This window comes from Chinchilla lanigera, unplaced genomic scaffold (assembly GCF_000276665.1).
Source record: "Chinchilla lanigera isolate Chin_1 unplaced genomic scaffold, ChiLan1.0 scaffold00015, whole genome shotgun sequence".
NCBI classification, from domain to species: domain Eukaryota; kingdom Metazoa; phylum Chordata; class Mammalia; order Rodentia; family Chinchillidae; genus Chinchilla; species Chinchilla lanigera.
Window position 1 is genome coordinate 28,257,066 of NW_004955416.1, and position 18,485 is coordinate 28,275,550.

General features: G+C 47.7%; 1 protein-coding gene across 2 annotated transcripts in view; it reads right to left on the bottom strand.

Annotated features, from left to right (window-relative positions):
• Pcsk6 (proprotein convertase subtilisin/kexin type 6) overlaps window positions 1–18,485 on the bottom strand; it is a 129,930-nt gene that overhangs the window by 72,298 nt on the left and 39,147 nt on the right. For both annotated transcript variants that reach the window (XM_013512589.1, XM_013512588.1), the window contains exons 7-9: window positions 12,229–12,441; window positions 8,032–8,132; window positions 1,204–1,307 (exon numbers count right to left, since the gene is read on the bottom strand). In XM_013512589.1, the coding sequence (XP_013368043.1) occupies window positions 1,204–1,307; window positions 8,032–8,132; window positions 12,229–12,441 (418 nt within the window). The remainder of the gene's footprint in view (window positions 1–1,203; window positions 1,308–8,031; window positions 8,133–12,228; window positions 12,442–18,485) is intronic.

Below are 18,485 nucleotides of genomic sequence, written 5' to 3' on the forward strand. Positions count from 1 at the left end.
GCAATATTGCACAGCACACAGACAAGAGTGCTTATGGGCTGGCCTGATGCAGTGTTTAATTTGGCCAAGGGAGGAGAGTTTCAAAGTTTAATTTAAGAGGCAAGGTCAAGAACTAGATATGATCTATTTTCCCATTTAATTAGGCCAAAATTGAAATGTGGGTCAGCTCCTGTTACAGCCCTGCACTACCACTGACATTCCTGCCAACAAAGAGGCGTGGGGCCCAAGCAGCGGCCTCCTATGAAAAGGCCTGTCCCTCAGCCTATAGTAACAGTGCTTGACCTGTATTGTGCAGATAGTCGTATTGGGTTTGCTGTTAAAATAGCTGGACCTGAGCTTCAAAAAAGGGGGGAAATCACATACCCCAGTATACCATGGCCAATCAAAGACGTCTCAGCCGGGACGTCTTCACTTTCAAGTGACTCTGTTAAGAAGTTAGACAAAGCCAGTGGCCACAGTTCTGTAATTACCTGTTCCAGAGACCTCAAATATCTGGGTTAATCAAGCCCTCACTGTGATGATTTCATGGTATCTGGGTCTGTACCATGCTGGGCTCGGGGTAGAGGCACCTCTGTCCCATGAGTTACTTTTACAGCACCAGGCTGGCCAGAAGTTTTATAGTTAGAAAGTCACTTGTATAACTGTCTTGATGTCCTCACTGCACCCATGAGGAAGCTGATGGTTCATTTCAAAATGACCTAGCTCCTCAGGGAGGAGAATGCAAGTTGCCCTTAGACAGCATACAAATTTTTAAAATTGTTTTAATAATGATGGGTTTGTTGTAATGTATATAAAAAAACTACAAATTCAAACTGGTGATTTGTTCAACATAATAGAGTTTCCTTTTAAAGTACATTTCTTTACATAAAAAGAGTCAATTTAGAGAGAACTATTAAGTATTTCAGCACAGGTGGTCCCCGAGTATGGCAAAAGTCATGGAATTTAGGGGTCCTGGACTCTCAGGACCTGAAGGTTCACCCTCCAGGTTTACCTGAGGATTCACTGCAGGCTTCAGGATACTTTTAAAGAATTGCTGGATGAGCGTTTTTCATCGTGGTGACACATAATATTAACAATGGATGCTATGGGGATCCCTTTAAAGGGACTCCTATCACCCTAGGGACATGTGTTTGCAGGTCACCAGGAGTCCATCAGGATGCGGCCACCTGCTGGTCCTTGCCCCTCCCACCGGGACCTGCGCACCTTTGTGCCCGGCTCCGTTCACTTTCCAGTCATTCGCCTTCAGGTGGGCCGGCCGGGACGTCTTCACTAGCAAGTGCTGGACGTCTCTCCAGGTTAACTGGCTACTGTAACGACACAACCACAGACTGTGAAGCCCATGCAGGCCAGTGACACTGGCCACAGGGCCCATTCGGGGGCGCACTGGGAACCAGCCCAGGTCTGAAGGGGAGCAAGGCCCTCGGGCTCACTGCGCAGTCCTTGGCAAGGGTGCGCTTGCCAACCTTTGTGTAAAGAATAGCTTCCAGCAACTCAAGCCAGAGATAAAGGTGTACAATGGACGGTTTAAAATCCTAAGCATGTAAGACCTCCCCTCGCTGCCGAGCTCTGCAGGTGAGTGTACACAAGGCTGCGCAGAGCATTTTGGAAGTCGAGAGAAGAAAAGTTTCCATGTCACAGTAAATGTTGATTAAGAATGGGGGGCAATTCTTCGTCATAACGAACAAGACCATGCCTAAACTGTGATCAAGCTAAGTATGTAGACCCACCAACTACAGACTGCAGTAATTCTAAATTTACAGTACATTCATTTTGGTGCAAAGTAGTCACATATCACTCAAAGGATGCATGCATGCTGATATACATGTACAGAACTGTGGGTTTCTTTTGACTCTAAGACACACTTATCTGCCTTTAAGCACCTCAAATCAGGGTCCATTGTACCACTCGGTCCCTCCTCTAACCCCACTATGTCCACAGCAGTGAGGGCCACGTGCCACGGCCAGGGGCACTGACCCATTGCCATTTCCCACTCTCATTTCCAGGACTATATAATGTACAGTCTAAAAGAACTTTTTTTTTGGTACCAGGAATCGAACTCATGACCTCACGCTTGCCAGGCAAGCGCTTATGCCACTGAGCTCTATCCCCAGCCCAGAACTTCTTGATAATCACAAAATTCAAAGAAATAAGGAAATATTGTTTTATTTGCAGCAGTTCTAGTTTTTGATACATAAAAGGGCACATCTTAAAACCTATGGCATCTTGAATTTGATGAAAGAGTATTTTCATACTTTCTCAAGGCAGAGAGTAGTATAACATAAAATATTATTTCTTTCTTCTCAGTATTGTCAGATGTTTGAATTCATAAGCTTTCTAAAAGGCTGCTTTGAAATATGGTACATGCAGTACCTTGATAGGAGTGACTAATAAAGGGAATACATTTTTGTTACATTAAACTAACGTCTGACAGAAGAGCTAGAAGTATAGTTCTTGGTTCCACTCACAATTTGGCAGAAAAATACGTACCGCTATTTTTATTTTTCTTTCAGTCTACTCAACTAACACAGCTCCGTGATCTTTTAATCAATCAGAAAGTTAATCAAGGACGAATGAGCATCTATTGTGTCCAAAACATCGGCTCCCTCATATTAAAAAAAAAACAACAACCAAGCTTTCTTTCCAGACTATTTTTTTAGGACTTGTTGACACGCAGGTGGCCAGAACAATTCCAGGACGGTCCCAGGAGCTTAAACTGCACATGTCTGCTTCTGTGGATGCATGTGACCCACATGTGCTCCTACAGCACATCTGAACTCCTGAACACGTGACGCAAGCCACTGCCGCCAAGAAAGGCCATGTGTGCAGGAAGTCAAAATGCCGAAGCACCCTGGCTCTTAGCACTTCAGGACGTGCCTCCTGTGACCCGCACGAGGTGGTCAAGGGCCACCCAAAAGAGAATAAAAGGATCAAATGCAGGGAAGAGGCCCTGCAAGGATCATGGCTGTTTCACGCTCTCACAGCAGAACCAATCAAGGACATGAATAGCGGCCCAGGACTCAGCCTTCTAGAAAGCAGCACCAGAGTTAAAAATACAATTGCTACAAACACATTCTGCTAACCTAGACACAAACAAGGGGCCAGCTCCTGAAAACCAAGCTCAGGCCTCCTCTGTAAATGTGATTCCCTTATTTGCATGGAGGACCTGGATGGGGACATTTGGCGGGTACCTTTGCTATGTTACTTACCCCTTTCTTTCATTCAGGGAACTGCTTGTCTGACCCGCCCTCGGTCAGAGCTATGGTTTTTTTCTGTCTCAAGCAGAAGACCTAATAACAAGCCTTCCTGTGCCTCTACTTCTTCTGGATCTGGTCTCATCTCTACCATTTCCTGCACCCAAGAACCTGGCTCCAGTAACACCCAGGCATCACAGTTGTCTTCCCAGTCACCAGCGTGTGTCAAAGTGTCCGCAGCAGGAAACTCGGCATTTTAACCATTATGAAGTATGCAGTTCGGTAGCATTAAGTACATTCACGTCACTCTACAGTCTTCACCACCACCCACCCACAGAACATTTTCACCCTCCTCAAATTAAACTGTGTGCCCATGAAACACTCATTCTCTATTTCCACTTCCCCTAGCACCTGAAAGCCACCATCCTCCTTCAGTTTCTATGAATTTGACGTCTTTAGGAAGCGCATAAGTGAAATTACATACACGTGGTACTTGTCTTATTTCACTTAGGATAGCGTGCTCAAGTGTCATCCCTATTATAACATATGTCCTTCCTTTAATGCTGGGTACGATTCCACTGTACATACAGACCACATCATGCTTATGCATTCAGCCATTCATGGACACTGGACTGCTCCCACCTTTCGGCTGCTGAGAATGATGCTGTCATGAACACGGCTGTATACGTATCTGTCTGGGTCTCTTTTCAGTTCATCTGGGCATATATGCCGAGCTGGGGGTTGCTGGATTTTATGGTAATCCTGTTTAATTTTTTTTTTTCAGTACTAGGGATTGAACGCAGGGCCTTTGCACTGACCCACATTCCTATCCCCCTTGAAATTTTTTTAAAATTTTGAGACAGGGTCTTGCTAAGTTTTCCAGGTTGGACATGAACTTGCAATCCTCCTGCCACAGCATCTCAGAGTTCTAGGATTACAGACCTGTACCACCTCTGCCAGCTTGTTTACTTTTGTCAAGGAAGTGCCATACTGTTTTCTGCACTAGCTGCACCAGTTGACGTTGCCAGCGTAGCCCCACTTTGCTAGTCTTCCCACGAGGAACTCATCTGTGGCATCAGTCTTGGGGTACACTCTCCCCTCCAGGCTCGCACCTGCCAGGCCTCCCTCCGTTTCTCTGGTCATTGTCACTGCTGTGCCTGCCTGTCACTGGCTAGTTACTGGCCTCCTCACCTCTCACCTCAGCTGTGTCTACTCACGCTCCCAGTCCGCCTGGCGCAGGAGGACCTACTCTCCTCCTCTGTCCTCTTCCTCCTGAGAGCCTCCAGGCCCATCTGGGGCTAGCGGAAGATTGTGAGGCCCTGCGTAGCAGCAGCCCATGCACCCTGGTGGCGCGGTCCTGGGACCGGCCTTCAAGCTCAGACAGCACAGGCGTGCTTCAGCCCCGGTGGCTGTGTGGCCTCGGGGATTACCGCTGCGTGTCAGTGGCACCGTCAGGACAGCCCCAGCCAGCCCTCTTGAAGGCTTAGCAGTGCGGTATCAGGGGGCATAAGCTTCAGAGCTGAGGGCACAGTGGGTCCAAGAAGGGAAGAAGTGAGAAAACAGACTTCCTTTTTACTTTCATTTGTATTTATCTTCTGCTGAATTTATTCCTATGCCGTAAGCTTTATTTCTATGGTTTTCCCTGGGACAGCTTGTTCTGTGCAACCGTCTCTTCTGGCAACACGGCAGAGGAGCTCGCGGGTGGTTCACTCTGACCGTGGGCTCTGTCAGTCCGCCCAGAGGGACATCCTGGGAGCTTTGTTTACCTGGACACATTTGATGACCACCACCTCCAAACCCTTAAGTTCACTGTTAGCTCTCTGCACTTAAAAGCATGAGCAGAAAATATTAATCCTCTTTGGGCCACTGACCCTGCGTCCAGCCCCGTTGTTTTGTCTGGCCGCACCTCACAGCTTCACCCCTGTTAACAATGGAATGGTCGACACTGTACCTTTAAAGCAATGCTTTTCAGATACTTGGTGGCTGCCTTAGTGACTTTTCGTGTTGCGGAGACAAAACACCCAACACCCCAATGTTAAAGGAGGAAAAGTTTATTTAGCTCCCAGTTTGTAGAAGTTTCAGTCCATAATTTTTTGGCTCCAAGGCTGGTTGGCACAGCAGAGAGCATTGCAGAGGAGAAACAGTTCTTGATGGCCAGAAAACAGAGGCACAAGGCACCAAGCCACAAGCGACAACACCAGCTTCTTTCCGCCTCTTCTATATTCTGCCTAGGCTACTTGGCTTAGGCAAGTGCTAAACCTATCAGAGCACTAATTTAGTAACCACACAGCCTTAAACCTAGCATCGTACATTCTAGATCCAGCCACCTCTGAAAAAGCAACACCTATGACGACCTGAGGCTTTGGAGGGACACAAAGACACGAGCCGTAACACATGCACACCCGGCTGGCCTGGGCAGTTTCACAGGTATTGTTAAAGGGAACCCAAAGATTTGAGACTCTTGATTTACATGATTTTGTGGGGTTTTCTGGGTCAAGTGAACAGCAAACCATTTTCTCAGATCACCTCAGGCTGCTTACGGGAAGAGGAGGTTATAAACCCCTTTATTAGGAGGAAATCCATGTTATTTTTGACTCCTGTAAAAAAATCACAAGTATAGCTACATGGAAAATATGTCTAGAAAATGGTGTTGAAAAAACTTTTCTTTGCAGTGCTGGAAATCAAACGCCAGGACCACATGCACGCTAGGCAAGTATACTACCATCGAAATTGCTCCCACAGCTTGAAAATGTTTTTCAGTGAAGACGGGATGGATGCGAAGTCCCAAGACTGTCCCACGCTATGGGACATTCTTACACATACGGGTCTTCTTTCATTCTCAGCACAGGCTGTATGCGGATCCCCTCCACCCTTCCTCACCAGAAGATCATCTGTTTTGCTCTGGTTCCGGCTCTACCGACAATGAGAGGGAGAGACAGAGACAGAGAGAGCCAGAGAAAGAGACAGAGAAAGAGACAGAGAGAGACCTTTTCTCTGGGTGTCATTTGTTCCTTCTGTGACCAAGCTCTGAGTTTAAAAATCTCTAAGCAGGTGCTACTTTAAGTAAGGTCTGCTTGGTTCATCACCTGTAAACTTCTGAGAAGGAGTTAAAATGAGGAAGACCGCTCTCTGAGCTGAAGTGGGTCCAAGCCAAATTTAATGGTACAACTGGTCATGAAGCAGGGTTTGTTTTCTATTTAGTTCTGACTAACAAAATTCCTTGCATGTTTCCAATAAGGAATGGAAGCAAATAGAGAGCAATGAATTACTAAGTATGTGAATGCAACTTTCCACACAAGTGATTAATTATTTAGAAAATTTAAAGAGAGCCTCAGGACAAAGAAGTTAACATTTTGGGCCCATAAATCAAAAACATTTAGCTGGATTGTTCTGTCGTTGTTAAACTGGTAGCATTTGAGTCTTATGATCTTTAGCTGTGTGCAAATCAACATGTAAGCACGCACAATTAGAAGGACTTACCATCCCAACATCCTTTATGAATAATTTAAAAACTCATCTATGACAAGTGACTACTGTAAATAGCTGGATTGTTCTGTGCCAATTTTGATGTCTAAACTAAAACTTGCTTTTGACCCTGTGAGTGCCTGGCTAGTTAACTCTTCTTTCTGATCCATTCACACACTAACAACTCCAGGATTTTTATTTGGTTTACAATGGACATTTTACTGTCGGTTTATAAACTAAAATTCCTAAAGAGAAGTTATCATGGCCTACAGCATAATTTTAGTGGGTGGTGCAGAATGGGAAACAGATTTACAGTTGCGGCCAACATAGTCCCTGGGTCCTACAAAGGGGACAGTGGGCTTAGAAAAAGAAGGAACCACTTTGCACCCACTGGTGTGGCATAAAAAAGAGAGGTCTTTTAGCAGAGCTGAACCCTGAAGACATTATGCTAACTCCCAAGTGAAATATGCTAAGTCAAATGAAAAGGTCAAATATGGGTGGAGTAGTTACCAAAATGCTTGGGACCAGAAGAAGTGTTCCGGATTTTTAAAACATTGTGGAGCATATGTGTAGACTTTACCAGTTGAGCATCCCTAATATGAAGCTCTGAAATCCAAAATGCTCCAAAATCTGGAATCTCTGGGACATGATGTTGACATTCAAAAAGCTTCAGATTTTGGAACATTTTGGATTTCAGATTTTCTACTACACAATTCCACTTGTATGAAGTACCTCGAGTTGTTAAATCCATACAGACAGAAGGTATCATGGTGGTTGTCAGGGGCTGGAAGAAGCGGGGTAGTAGAGAGTATTCTGGGCTGGACAGTGTCATATGTTGAGTCCCAAGCCCTAGTACTTCAGAAGGTGACTACATTTGGAAACAGTGTTTTTAAAAAGGTGGTTTGAGATAAACGAGGTTATTAGGGTCGGGTAACTATGACCGGTATCCTTATGAGAGGAGGAAAGCTGTACACAAACTCCTACAGAAGGGCAAGTGCATGGGGACCCGGGGAGGAACTGGCTGTCTGCGAGTTGAGAAGATACCTACACTGCCAACATCTTGGCCTGGGACCTCTGACCTCCAGAATTGTGAGAAAATACATTTCTGCTGCATACGGTACCATCTTTTACGACAGCACGGACACACTAACACGGGCGGACAGTGACGGGTGGGAACAGCGTTTCAGACTGAGAAGACGGATGAACCCTGGAGATGCGTGGTGCGATGGTTACACGACAACGTGAACGCACTTCATGCTGCTGAGCCGCGCACTTGAAAATGCTGGAAGTGGTAGGTTTTATGTTCTGTGCACTTGACGACAACATGAACATTTTTACGAAAATAAACAACAAAAAAAGGCAAGTGGAAACTTACTTTGCTTCTAGAGCCAAGGCGATAATGCCAGCCACCATGGGGGCTGAGACTGAGGTCCCCGTGTGGCCATCAGTGCAGCGCTGACGCAAATCCGTGGTGACCTGCGCGACAGGGAGCTGTGTGAGACGGGAACGGTGGAGAGGCTGATCCTCTCTCCCGGGATCAAGACTACTCAGCGCGTGGCCCATGGGAGGGTGTGACCCTGGGTACAGGCACAGGAAAGGCGGCAGGCAAACGCACGGTGTGGTGCTCCTGGTGAGGGCGCTGAGCTCCTGGGCAAAATGCGGACCCCACCCCAGGAAAGGGCTAATCTCAGCTGAGAACAGGGAGACGAGGCAGGGCAAAGACGAGTAGCCGGGAGCCACCTGCCATGAGTTTTGATGATGGATTAGCTCAGCTCGCTCTGTAACACTGCAGAAGTGTGTGCAGACAACAGGTAAGGCAAAATGAAAGCAAGGACCTTCTCCTTCAGTGTCTTGGTGTCAGGCCTCTGCTGCTAATCCCTGTGGCAAGACCACCAGCCAGAGCCCACCTTAGTGTCTCTCAGACTGGGAAACAGCTGGGAAACAGCTGTTCATGAGGTGCCCAGGGAGCAGGGGTAGGTCAGGGTCTTCATGCAAGTGTCCAGCTCAGAGAACTGACAGGTAGTATGCCGAAAGCACCCAGCTCTTTCTGCAGAAACAGGGTCTGCTGGGGGAAATGAGAAGGATGGCTGCTCCATTTGGGAAGGTGGGGTTGGCTCTGCCAGTTGCAGGGTCTGCTTGCCCGACCTGAGGTGTTGGCTCCAGGCAGGGTGGGATTGACTCAGGATCTCACCCACTCAGCCTGGTCTGTACCTCCCTTAGAAGCTGAAATGAGGGGCAGTGGCCATGGAACTAGCTGTGCCAGGCAGGAATATCCCTGACCCCCCTGCCAGGTGCTCTTTTGCCCCTGTACTTTGCAATGGAATTAAGCTTGTGAACCCTAACCCTGAAGTCAGGGATATTATCCTGGATTATCTGGATGGGCCTGATATCCTCAGAGGGTCCTTAGAAATGGAAGAGGAAGGTAACCAAGCCTGTCAGAGAGATGAGGCATACAAAGGACTCGACCTATCACTGCTGTCTTGGAAGCGGGAGCTGGGGAGACACAAGCCAAGAAATGTGGGTGGCCTCTACAGTTGAGAAGGCCCTCAGTTGGCAGCCTACAAGAAAACAAGGACCTCAGTCCAACAACCACAGGGAACTGAATTCTGCCCACAATTTTAATGAGCAAGGAAATAGATTTTCCCCCAGAGCCCCAGAAAGGAACACATCTGCCAGCACCTTGCTTTTAGCCTGGTGAGACTCTAAGGAGAGATCTAGTCAAGGCTGCTCCTGGACTTTGTGACCTACAGAACTGTGAGATAATAATTTGTGCTATTTTAAGCCACTAAACTTGTGTTAAGGTCCCTTAGAAAAACAGGAAAATAACACATCCACTGTTGTGGTTTGTGTCTAGATGTCCCCCCAAAGGCTCATGTAGTCATAGGGCTTTTCCAGAGGTGGCTGGATCTAGAGTGTGTAACGCTGGGATTAAGGGTTGGTGATTACTACATCAGTCCACTGATTGGCTTGCACCGCCCTAATGCCGGCAGACTAGATACAATAAAAGGGGAAGAAAGACGCTGTTAAGGTTTTCCTGTTGCTTTTTGCTGCCTTCCACCACCACGAATGGTTGCCTCTCTGCCATGCCACCATTGGAGCCAGCTGATTATTGACTGAAACCTCTACAAACTGTAAGCTAAATAAACCTTTCCTCTCTTAACTTTGGGCATCTGAGAGAAAAGTAACTAACACACCCAGCCACCCACCTCAAGGTTCTGTTGCCAATTTTTCTAACCCTTGCAAATAAATTCCTCCAGGGACAACAATCAAGATCCTTTCATACAAAACACATTTCCTTGGTCGTGTTTTAGCCGGGGTGACAATTTCCTGGGCAGGGATCTAGCCTGTATCACATGTGCACAGGAAGATTTGACATAAATGTCAATGGAGACCAGCTTCCCCCACCTATTCAGCAGGGCTAAGGCACTTAGACATGGGAGGGCTGGCCGGGCTAGAGAACAGCACTGAGGATACAATTTCTCTGTCCTCAGCGTCTTCTTATGAAAGCAGATGCAACAATATGCTCTTCATGAGGCTCTGGGCATAGCTGGGCACCTGCATACACCTGTGCTCAGTAAACTGGCTGGCAAGGAAAACCAGGGGCCACTGGGCAGGAAGCTGAGCCACTAAGGGTACACGAGGCCCGAGGCTGTCTCTCCAGCCTCAGAGGAGTCCTGGAGGTGAGCAGAGGGGCCTCCCAAGCAAGGATGGCTGAGGCAAGTCACAGCGTCCCTCCCAAGTTCTTGCCCCGTGGCTGGAACATGGCTCATACTCAGTGAGTGAACAAACCTTCATCTTCTGGCCAGATGTCTGCTTTAGGTTTTACTTTTTTGACCGAAAGTCATGTTTGTACACGAGGGCATCCCTCGTCCGTCACTGCTGGCGGACACTACTTGGCATCCACTGGACTGGGAGGGATGAAGCATGCAAGGGGCGAGCACTCTGACTGCCACCGCGACACACTGACTGTCCAGAGCAGTCACTGGTGCTCGTGCAGGACATCTGAAAGAACTTGTGCTCTTGCAGAACGTCTGAAAGAACCTGAAGCAAAACTGGGCCCATGGAGCAGACGAGCAATGCCATTCGTGTGTTCAGAGCAGACTTTGAAGACAGCACCTGGAGCCCCTTTTCACCCCTTTCTCCATGACAGTCTTCCTACCCACAGATTATTGCTCAGAGAAGAGATTTTTTTTTTTTTTTTTAAAAAAAAGGAGAATTAAAGCTAAGGTGTGTGCACATATACATCCACACGAACACCCGCATACTGGTGTGATTAAACAAGCCAACACAGCCACAAGCCCTGCTTCCGGGGCTGAGTGACACATCCTCCCAGCACGCAGCCTGTGGTGCAAGGTGTCCAATAATGCAAGCCTCAACCTGTCCCCATTTGGCCAGCAGGCCTTTGTGGAATTTTGGGCCAAGTGTGTGTTTAATGTGACTCCAGCAAGTCTGTGCTCAAACGAGCTAGATACCTAAAGGAATAGGACATAGGTCAGGGTCTCAGCCACCCATCCCAGGGCTGAAGCACAGGCACAAAGGGAAAGCAACGACTTAAACGAACACCTCAGTGAACCGGGCTGGGCCCCGCCACACTGACCTTTCACTGATGCAGGACAAAGCAGAGAACGGGAAGCCTGGGTGCTCCCCCAGAAAAATGTAAAGATAAATTTGCAAATAATTTCTAAAGATGTGGCTAACCAGCAGGAAAGGCGGAAAGATGCTAGCGAACTTTAAAATTAAACCATGTCTGACCAGCTGCAGAGTCTCATTTTTTAAACGTCTACAAACTAACTTATTGACTGCGCATTTGAATTCAGCATTAATTTGGACTGGAAGCTCTCCCTTTCTCTCTCTTTTTTTTTTTAAGTAGGAAAGTATGTAGGAAAGGACAACTTCCACCCACATACTAAAACAGCTACTGCTTAAAAAGTCACGGAGGGGTTGTAGATCGAGCTCCATGGTACAGTGCCTGCCTGGCATGTGCAAAGTCCTGGGTTCCATTCCTAGTAACACACACACACACACACACACACACACACACACACACACACACACGGAGTAAAATATAAAGTCACTTAAGTGAGCAGAACAGACCAAAACCCCACTGGACTTCAGAACATCCAGGATATATTTCTTTGGTAGCAATGGAAGCCTACAACACTTGGATTTCCAGAATGTCTGAGTATACAACCAGAACTTTCTCACACTCTATTTTACACGTCAAAACTGGACTGGCTGATTGAATTCCCAGTGACGTGACCACAGAATTTCAGAGAGCTAAAAGGAGACATGATGAGAATGAACCCCATTCTTAAATGATATTTTTAGCTGGCTCACGCCAGAGAAGGTTTTGGTTGGTATTTCTGGGCACTGATGAGTGAGGCAGGGTCTGAGGCAGGCTGCCAAGGGACTGGGGTTGACCTCGAGGCTCAGATGGCTCCCCGGAGGCTGAGGCTGGGACCCGCAAGCCAGCACAATCTGATCTTGACCTAACTCACCATTAGGGAACAGAAGTCCACCCCGAAGAGCCAAGGGCATGCCAAAAACCCCCCAACGTACCAGAAGAACTTACAATTTTCCGTTCGTAGAAGGCCCCGCTGCTGTAGGTGGTGGCCAGGGTGGAGGCGCACTCCTCCAGGTACCAGGGCTTGTAGCCGTTCTCGGTGGTGCTGCTTACGGAGATGGTATAGATGCTGTTGGTGTAGCCATCACAGGAGCAATAGTCCCCCTCTCTCCCTCCATTCCCAGAGGCCCAGACAAAAATGGAGCCCAGGCCCTGGCGGCCCTAGAGGGGGACGAGAAGAACAAAGCGTCAGCCACTGTGGTCAGAACCCCATGGAGCAGGTGTCATGTCCAGCCCGAAGCATCATCTTGAATGTCCTTCCTAAGGGGCAAAGACAGATGCACTGAGAGCACCCTGATGCCACTGACAGGGCTCTGTTTTGATTTTATTAGAACGATTTTGCCTGGGGCAACAGCCTTAAACCTGCAGCGTCCCAGGACTGCGCAGGCACAGAAGTACTAGAAAGGCTCCTCTGTTCCTCCGGAGGAAAATCCAGGGCTCTAACCCAAGCTGCTCCATTTCAGAGCAGTGCCTCTAATTTCCATCAGAATAGTGGAGGATCAAAGAGACTGCAAGGGCTATGAGTAATACTGAGATTATGGATGATGGCAGAATTTGTAACTTTTTTTTTTCTGGGCTGAAGGAGCTGGTTTTGTGGGAAAGGGAGGAAATTTTGCTAAAAACATAGCTGAGGAAGGAAGTACCTGTCTTGGAGAGTCAGCTAATTTTGCAAAGAAGGATAGGCCCATGAATTCTGGGTGAAGACTGACAGGTAAACAACGCTATGGTCCAGAATATCGGTGGCTGCCTGTGGGGGTCCTACTAGAGTTGGGGGTCCCCACCATGGGTCAGCATTGGGGTGGTCAGACTGTCAGCAGCAGTGCTGGGGGTGGCTTTTCTCGTGTGTCGAGGTTGTATGCGCGAGAACAAGCCCGTGAAGGACTGTGGCGGGTCAGCGCAGGTTCCTACGGCTGTGTGCTATCCCACACTCACAGGAGCAATGGTTCCTGACCAAACTGAGAGTCATTCCAGCCACAAACACTAGCTAATGATTAGCTAATAAAGCAGACTGACTGATTCAGTCCAAGTGGCTGGACCTGTGGGAGGCACACAGCCAGTGCCAGAGAGTGGTGCCAGCGTCCCTCTCCAAGTGAAACTGGACCCACCAGGCTTCCAGCATCGGCATCTTTACTGAGGACACTCCCAAACACGCGGGAGGAAACAGATACTTATGCCCAACAATGGGTCAATTCAACGACACTTTTCAACCTAACCCTGCAACCTGTCCAGCGCATTTGAAGCCCAGCAGCTGACTGGCTATCCACGCTCACCCTTAGAATCCAAGCTCTCCATGGCTGAGGGAACCTACCCCTCAGCCCAGTGCCATTCCACTCTATAGACCAGTGATGGTGAGTCCATGGCACGAGAGCCCCAGCAGGCTGTTTGTTATCACTGAAAGCTCTAAAAGATTCACCAAGAGGACTCCAGTTCCAACCTGAGGCTCCCAACAGAACCCACGGGGAGGATCCTGGTGGTCAGCCTGCTGCTTCCAGCTGCTTCACTCACGCTGCTCTCTACATCTCTAAGGTGGGCTTGTCTGAGTAGCCAGAAAGGTTGCTCAAGTCTAGCAAAAGGTTAACTTCTGGAAGAAAGGTACAAGAAACTAAGGAAATAGGTGTGTCCATGGAGTTACAGTTTTGCATCACATAGGGATGTTTCAATCAATGCTGGACCACATCTAGGACCATGGATATGCCATCTAGATCTGAGTCAGTCTTCTCTATCACTTTTACAAAATGATGAAACTGGCTAATGATACATTTCTCAGAACACTTCCCTGTCATTATGCAAACCAGGACTATAATTACTTATTGGAGAAGATTAATCAGAAACTAGTTTAAAGCAACCAAAATCCAAATGAGAAGGTATTTAACTCAGAGGAGCCCATCTTTATTCCTCGTGAGAATCATTCCTAAGATGTTGCACTCTGAACTCCCCACCCCACCCAAAATCATTTATAAAATGCTGTCACTTTGCAAAGTGGAGCGGCAACCCTATAGTTCCAGGAGCATAGAGGGTGCCTTAAAACAGTGCACCCCAAACTGACCACGATGCAGCTGGGGCGCTGGGGATCTGTTACCATGCAGACTTGGACCCAGCAGGTCTGAGGTGCTGTCTTAGTTACCTTTCTGTTACTATAAGAAACACTTGAGATAATCAACTTGTAAAGAGAAGAGGATTCTTTTGGTTTGGTCTTGGAAGATTCAGTCCATGACTGATTGGCCCCACTGCTCCGGGTCTGCGGCAGAGAGAGCTTATTCATCTCATGGCCAGGAATGAAAGAGAGGGAGGGGAGAGGAGAGACGGGCTTCCACTGTTTCCTTTGATGGAACACCCCCAGTGACTAGAAGACCTTCCACTGGGTCCTACCACCTCTCAGTAGTACACGTCGGAGCCCAAGCGCTTCACACATGGGCCTTTGGAGGACACGCCAGGTCTGACCTTTAGCAGGCAGGCCTGCAATTCCACCTAAGGAGCTTCTGTTGATTTTGGTCTTTCTACCAGACACTGCATATTGACTGCTAGGCCAACCCCTTCTCACCGGGCTCGCAGAGTCAACAGTATCTTCTTGAAATGGTTTTCTGGAAGAGACCACGGGAAGCGAGGAGAAAAGGCACCTAGCTCTGAGGTATAAAGAGATACTTCAGCTGTCTCTGAGGACTTTATGTTCACTCTACAGATCTTTCAGTGGCTTCAGAGAAAAGCCACAGGACAGAAGCTAAAGGGGGGGTATTTCAAACCTAGCCATGAACTTGGCTTTACTATTCTGTAAAACTGTAACCTCAACCGCATCAAAGCATATCCAGGGTCCTTCCTGGGGAGTGGAGACTTTGTGCATGAGCTCAAAAGCACCGGTCCTGAAGGCTGCCAGTGCCAGCCATCTGGACAAGGCCGGTGTTTTGGCCACAGTGACGTTTAATCTCCCCTGGTGAATGACGAGCCATGTAAGAAGTGAGGCTGCATAAGGCGCAACATTAAACAGATCCCTCTGCCAAATTATGGCTTCTAAAGTCTCCTACCGCCAGACCACATCATCTCCCAAAGATGAAGTCAGATTTTACAGAAAAAAGACTGTAGGTGACAAGTGGGGCAGCACGGAGGAAAAACAGATGGGGAAATGTGGTTTGGTTTGAGATCATCAAATTTCTAGGAGGGTTTTCCGTGACAGCTTTAGACAGCTGCGATTTAAGGGTCCCTATATGACATATTTTACTTCGGAACAACTAAAAAAAAAAAAAAAAGACTAAATGACCTCAGTATTTTAAGAAACCATGACAAGATTGAGGGGAGCCACACGGCCCCCTCTGCAAGTCCCTGTTCCCCCTGACAGCTTGATGGAGCCAGTGATGCTCAGAATTCAGACTGCAAAGATCTGTCTGCGGCTCCAACTTTCCAAAGTCCTGCACAGGCTCTGTCTACACAAAGCGAGGGGGACAACTCAAGCAATCCCTGGAAAATACTTACTACCTTGCCTGGACATGGGTGCCTCCTCCTAAGAGCCTGCATCTTTAGAAATCATTTCACAGAGGTGCCAGATGTTCAGCGTTAACACCATACAGAGCACTGTTTCGCGATCTCTAACTTGAGTCACCCTCTCTGAAGCCAAAATTCAGCTTAATTTTTAGGATGTTTCAGTTGTCATCAAGTCTGAGATCCAAGTGATCTAGTGGGTGGGAGGGGAGTGCAGTCATGGAAAGATGTGATTTATTTATTCAGTGGTCCCTTGTGGGCAGTGGCTGACTTGCTCATGTCTGCATCTGCCAGCGCTCACCCGGGCCAGCACGTGGCCCAGTTCAGGTGCTGAGCAGGCTCTGGAAGCCACCTTGGTGTTTTCTGGAAGGCATGGAGATAAAAGGAGCAGCTAACACTGTTTCCTTCCTTTCCTTTTCTCCTTAGATGGAGTAAGCACCGAGCTCAGAAATGTAAGAATGGACACCCTGCTTTCAGCCAGTGGTTTCTGAGCCACCCATAGCCCAGGCAGTTGGGAGGAGACCTCAGTGGAGAAGGAAACTCTCTCAATTTTGGAGCAGCCATTATCCACCTATGCACCAAAAGAGGTGCAGCTCAGGCGTGCCTAGCAGAGGGTATAAGGGAGAGCAGGCCCAAGCCCAGAAGTCTAAGGCAACGGGGAACTTGGAAGACTCAGCTCAGTGGGAGAGAGGGTGACAAGGCTGGCAGCCTGCTGAGAGCAAAATACTCGATCCGCTAAGAAGAAAGTAATAGACAGCAAACAGACTCAATGTACCCAGGAAAGTAATCTATGAACATTACTGAGAAAAGGGAAATCATGCACAGAGCTTAAAAAAAAAAAAAAAAAAAAAAAAGCTTTTCTGTGGGGAAGAACTTGGGATGGGTGGAGGGTGACAAAGAAAGGGTGCCATCAGGGCCAGGGATATAGCTCAGTGGCACAAGTGCCTGCCTGGCAAGTGCAAGGTCCTGAGTTCGATTCCTGTGCCAAAAAAAAAAAAAAAAAAGATTTGGTGAAACCACTGCGGAAATCAGTTTGGAGATTCCTCAGTAGACTAGGATTAGAGGTCCTATTCAGTCTAGCTATTCCCCTTTTGGGTATTTTCCCAGAAGAACTGAAAACATCATATTACAGCAATATATGTGCACCCATGTTTATAGCAGTACAATTTGTAATAGCTAAATCATGGAAGCAATCCAAATGCCCATCCATTGAGGAATAGATAAAAAAGTTGTGGTATTTTTATACAGTGGAATATTACTCAGCTGTAAAGAAAGATAAGCTTGAGGCTTTTATAGGTAAATGGACACAACTAGAGACCATATGCATTAGTGAAATAAATCAGACCCGCACATGTAAACACAATATCGTCTCACTAGTGTAGGAACCTGAAAAAGTGAATAAAATCTAGGAGGTACAATAGACATTGTGAAATGAAAGGAAACTGCTTAAAAGGAAAGAACAACGGGATGAGGAAAAAGAGTAAAGAAATAAGGAGAAAAATATGTATATATGTATACACAGGATCACTAACATAGTGGTACCACTGACTTTTATTGCTCTATTCAAAAGAACAGCTAATGTTTAAGTGTTTGATTAATCTTACATGTCTATATTTGTTTATCTGAGTGTCCAATTTGAAGATATTGATATGTAATACAACAACCATTGTTCATTTCCTGTCACCTTGTCTGAAATTCTGCATTGCTTCTATTGTTTTTGTGGAAAAAAAAAAAAAAGAAAAAAAAGAAAGGCTGCTATCAGCGTAATCCTCTGGTACCACTTGATCTGCTTACTACTTATTAATCACATTTTAATCATATGCATGGGTTACCATACCGTAAGAACTTTAAATTATTTAAACGATACAATGGGCTCAGCACCCCCCACCCCTTTCCTCTCCTGCCCCACAGAAGTCAGAGATGCCTAAAGTTCTTGCTGGAACCCCTCACCACCACCAGCACCCCTCGGCCACACTGGATGCTGTGGGTTGGGGGTTACTAGGCCAGCCAGGGTCTCCTGGATGCTGACCACGGCTCCATCTGTCCTCTCCGTGAAGCCGTCCTCACGCAGAGGTCTGCCTTGCCACCTCACCTGCTTGTCAGAGCTGGCTCATCTCCAAGCACATTCTCCGCAGCCCCCAGCCTTCCTGACCCGTGAAGCCCCAAAGGGATGAACACAGTGGCTGCTCCGTGGTCCCTGGGAGGAGCCTACCAGCCTCCCTGGCTTCAGTGGACAGCCAGCCTCTGGCATGTGTCCTCTGCTTTGTCCCTGGTGAGGATCTATCCAGAAATTCCAATTCTGTTGGGCTGTGTGCTGCCGGTGGTGGTGGGACGTCCAGACCATGGCTTCTGGCTACAGTAAGATGCTGGATTAACCACGTGGCCCATGATGGACACAGAAAGCTCCACAGCTGAGCAGTTTAGTGTGCAGGTGGGCTGAGACCAAGGACAGCCTTTCCAACTGCAGAGTCCAAGGAACAGGCAGATGATACGACTCCCACCCACCTGTACACCCCTCAGCCGGGACGGCAGGCCCCAGGGTAGAGAGGGCTAGGCAAGGGAATGCCAGCCGGACCCTCTCTGGACCAGATGCCACCTTCCACTCAACTTGGTGAATGGCCACCTCCCTGAGCCCCAGGTGACTTCTCTCTCACTTTGGCCCTGGCACTGCAGCGCTTCTTTGCCAGTCCTGTTCCGGGGCTGTGGCTGGCGCTGCTCTGATATTTAGCTGTTAA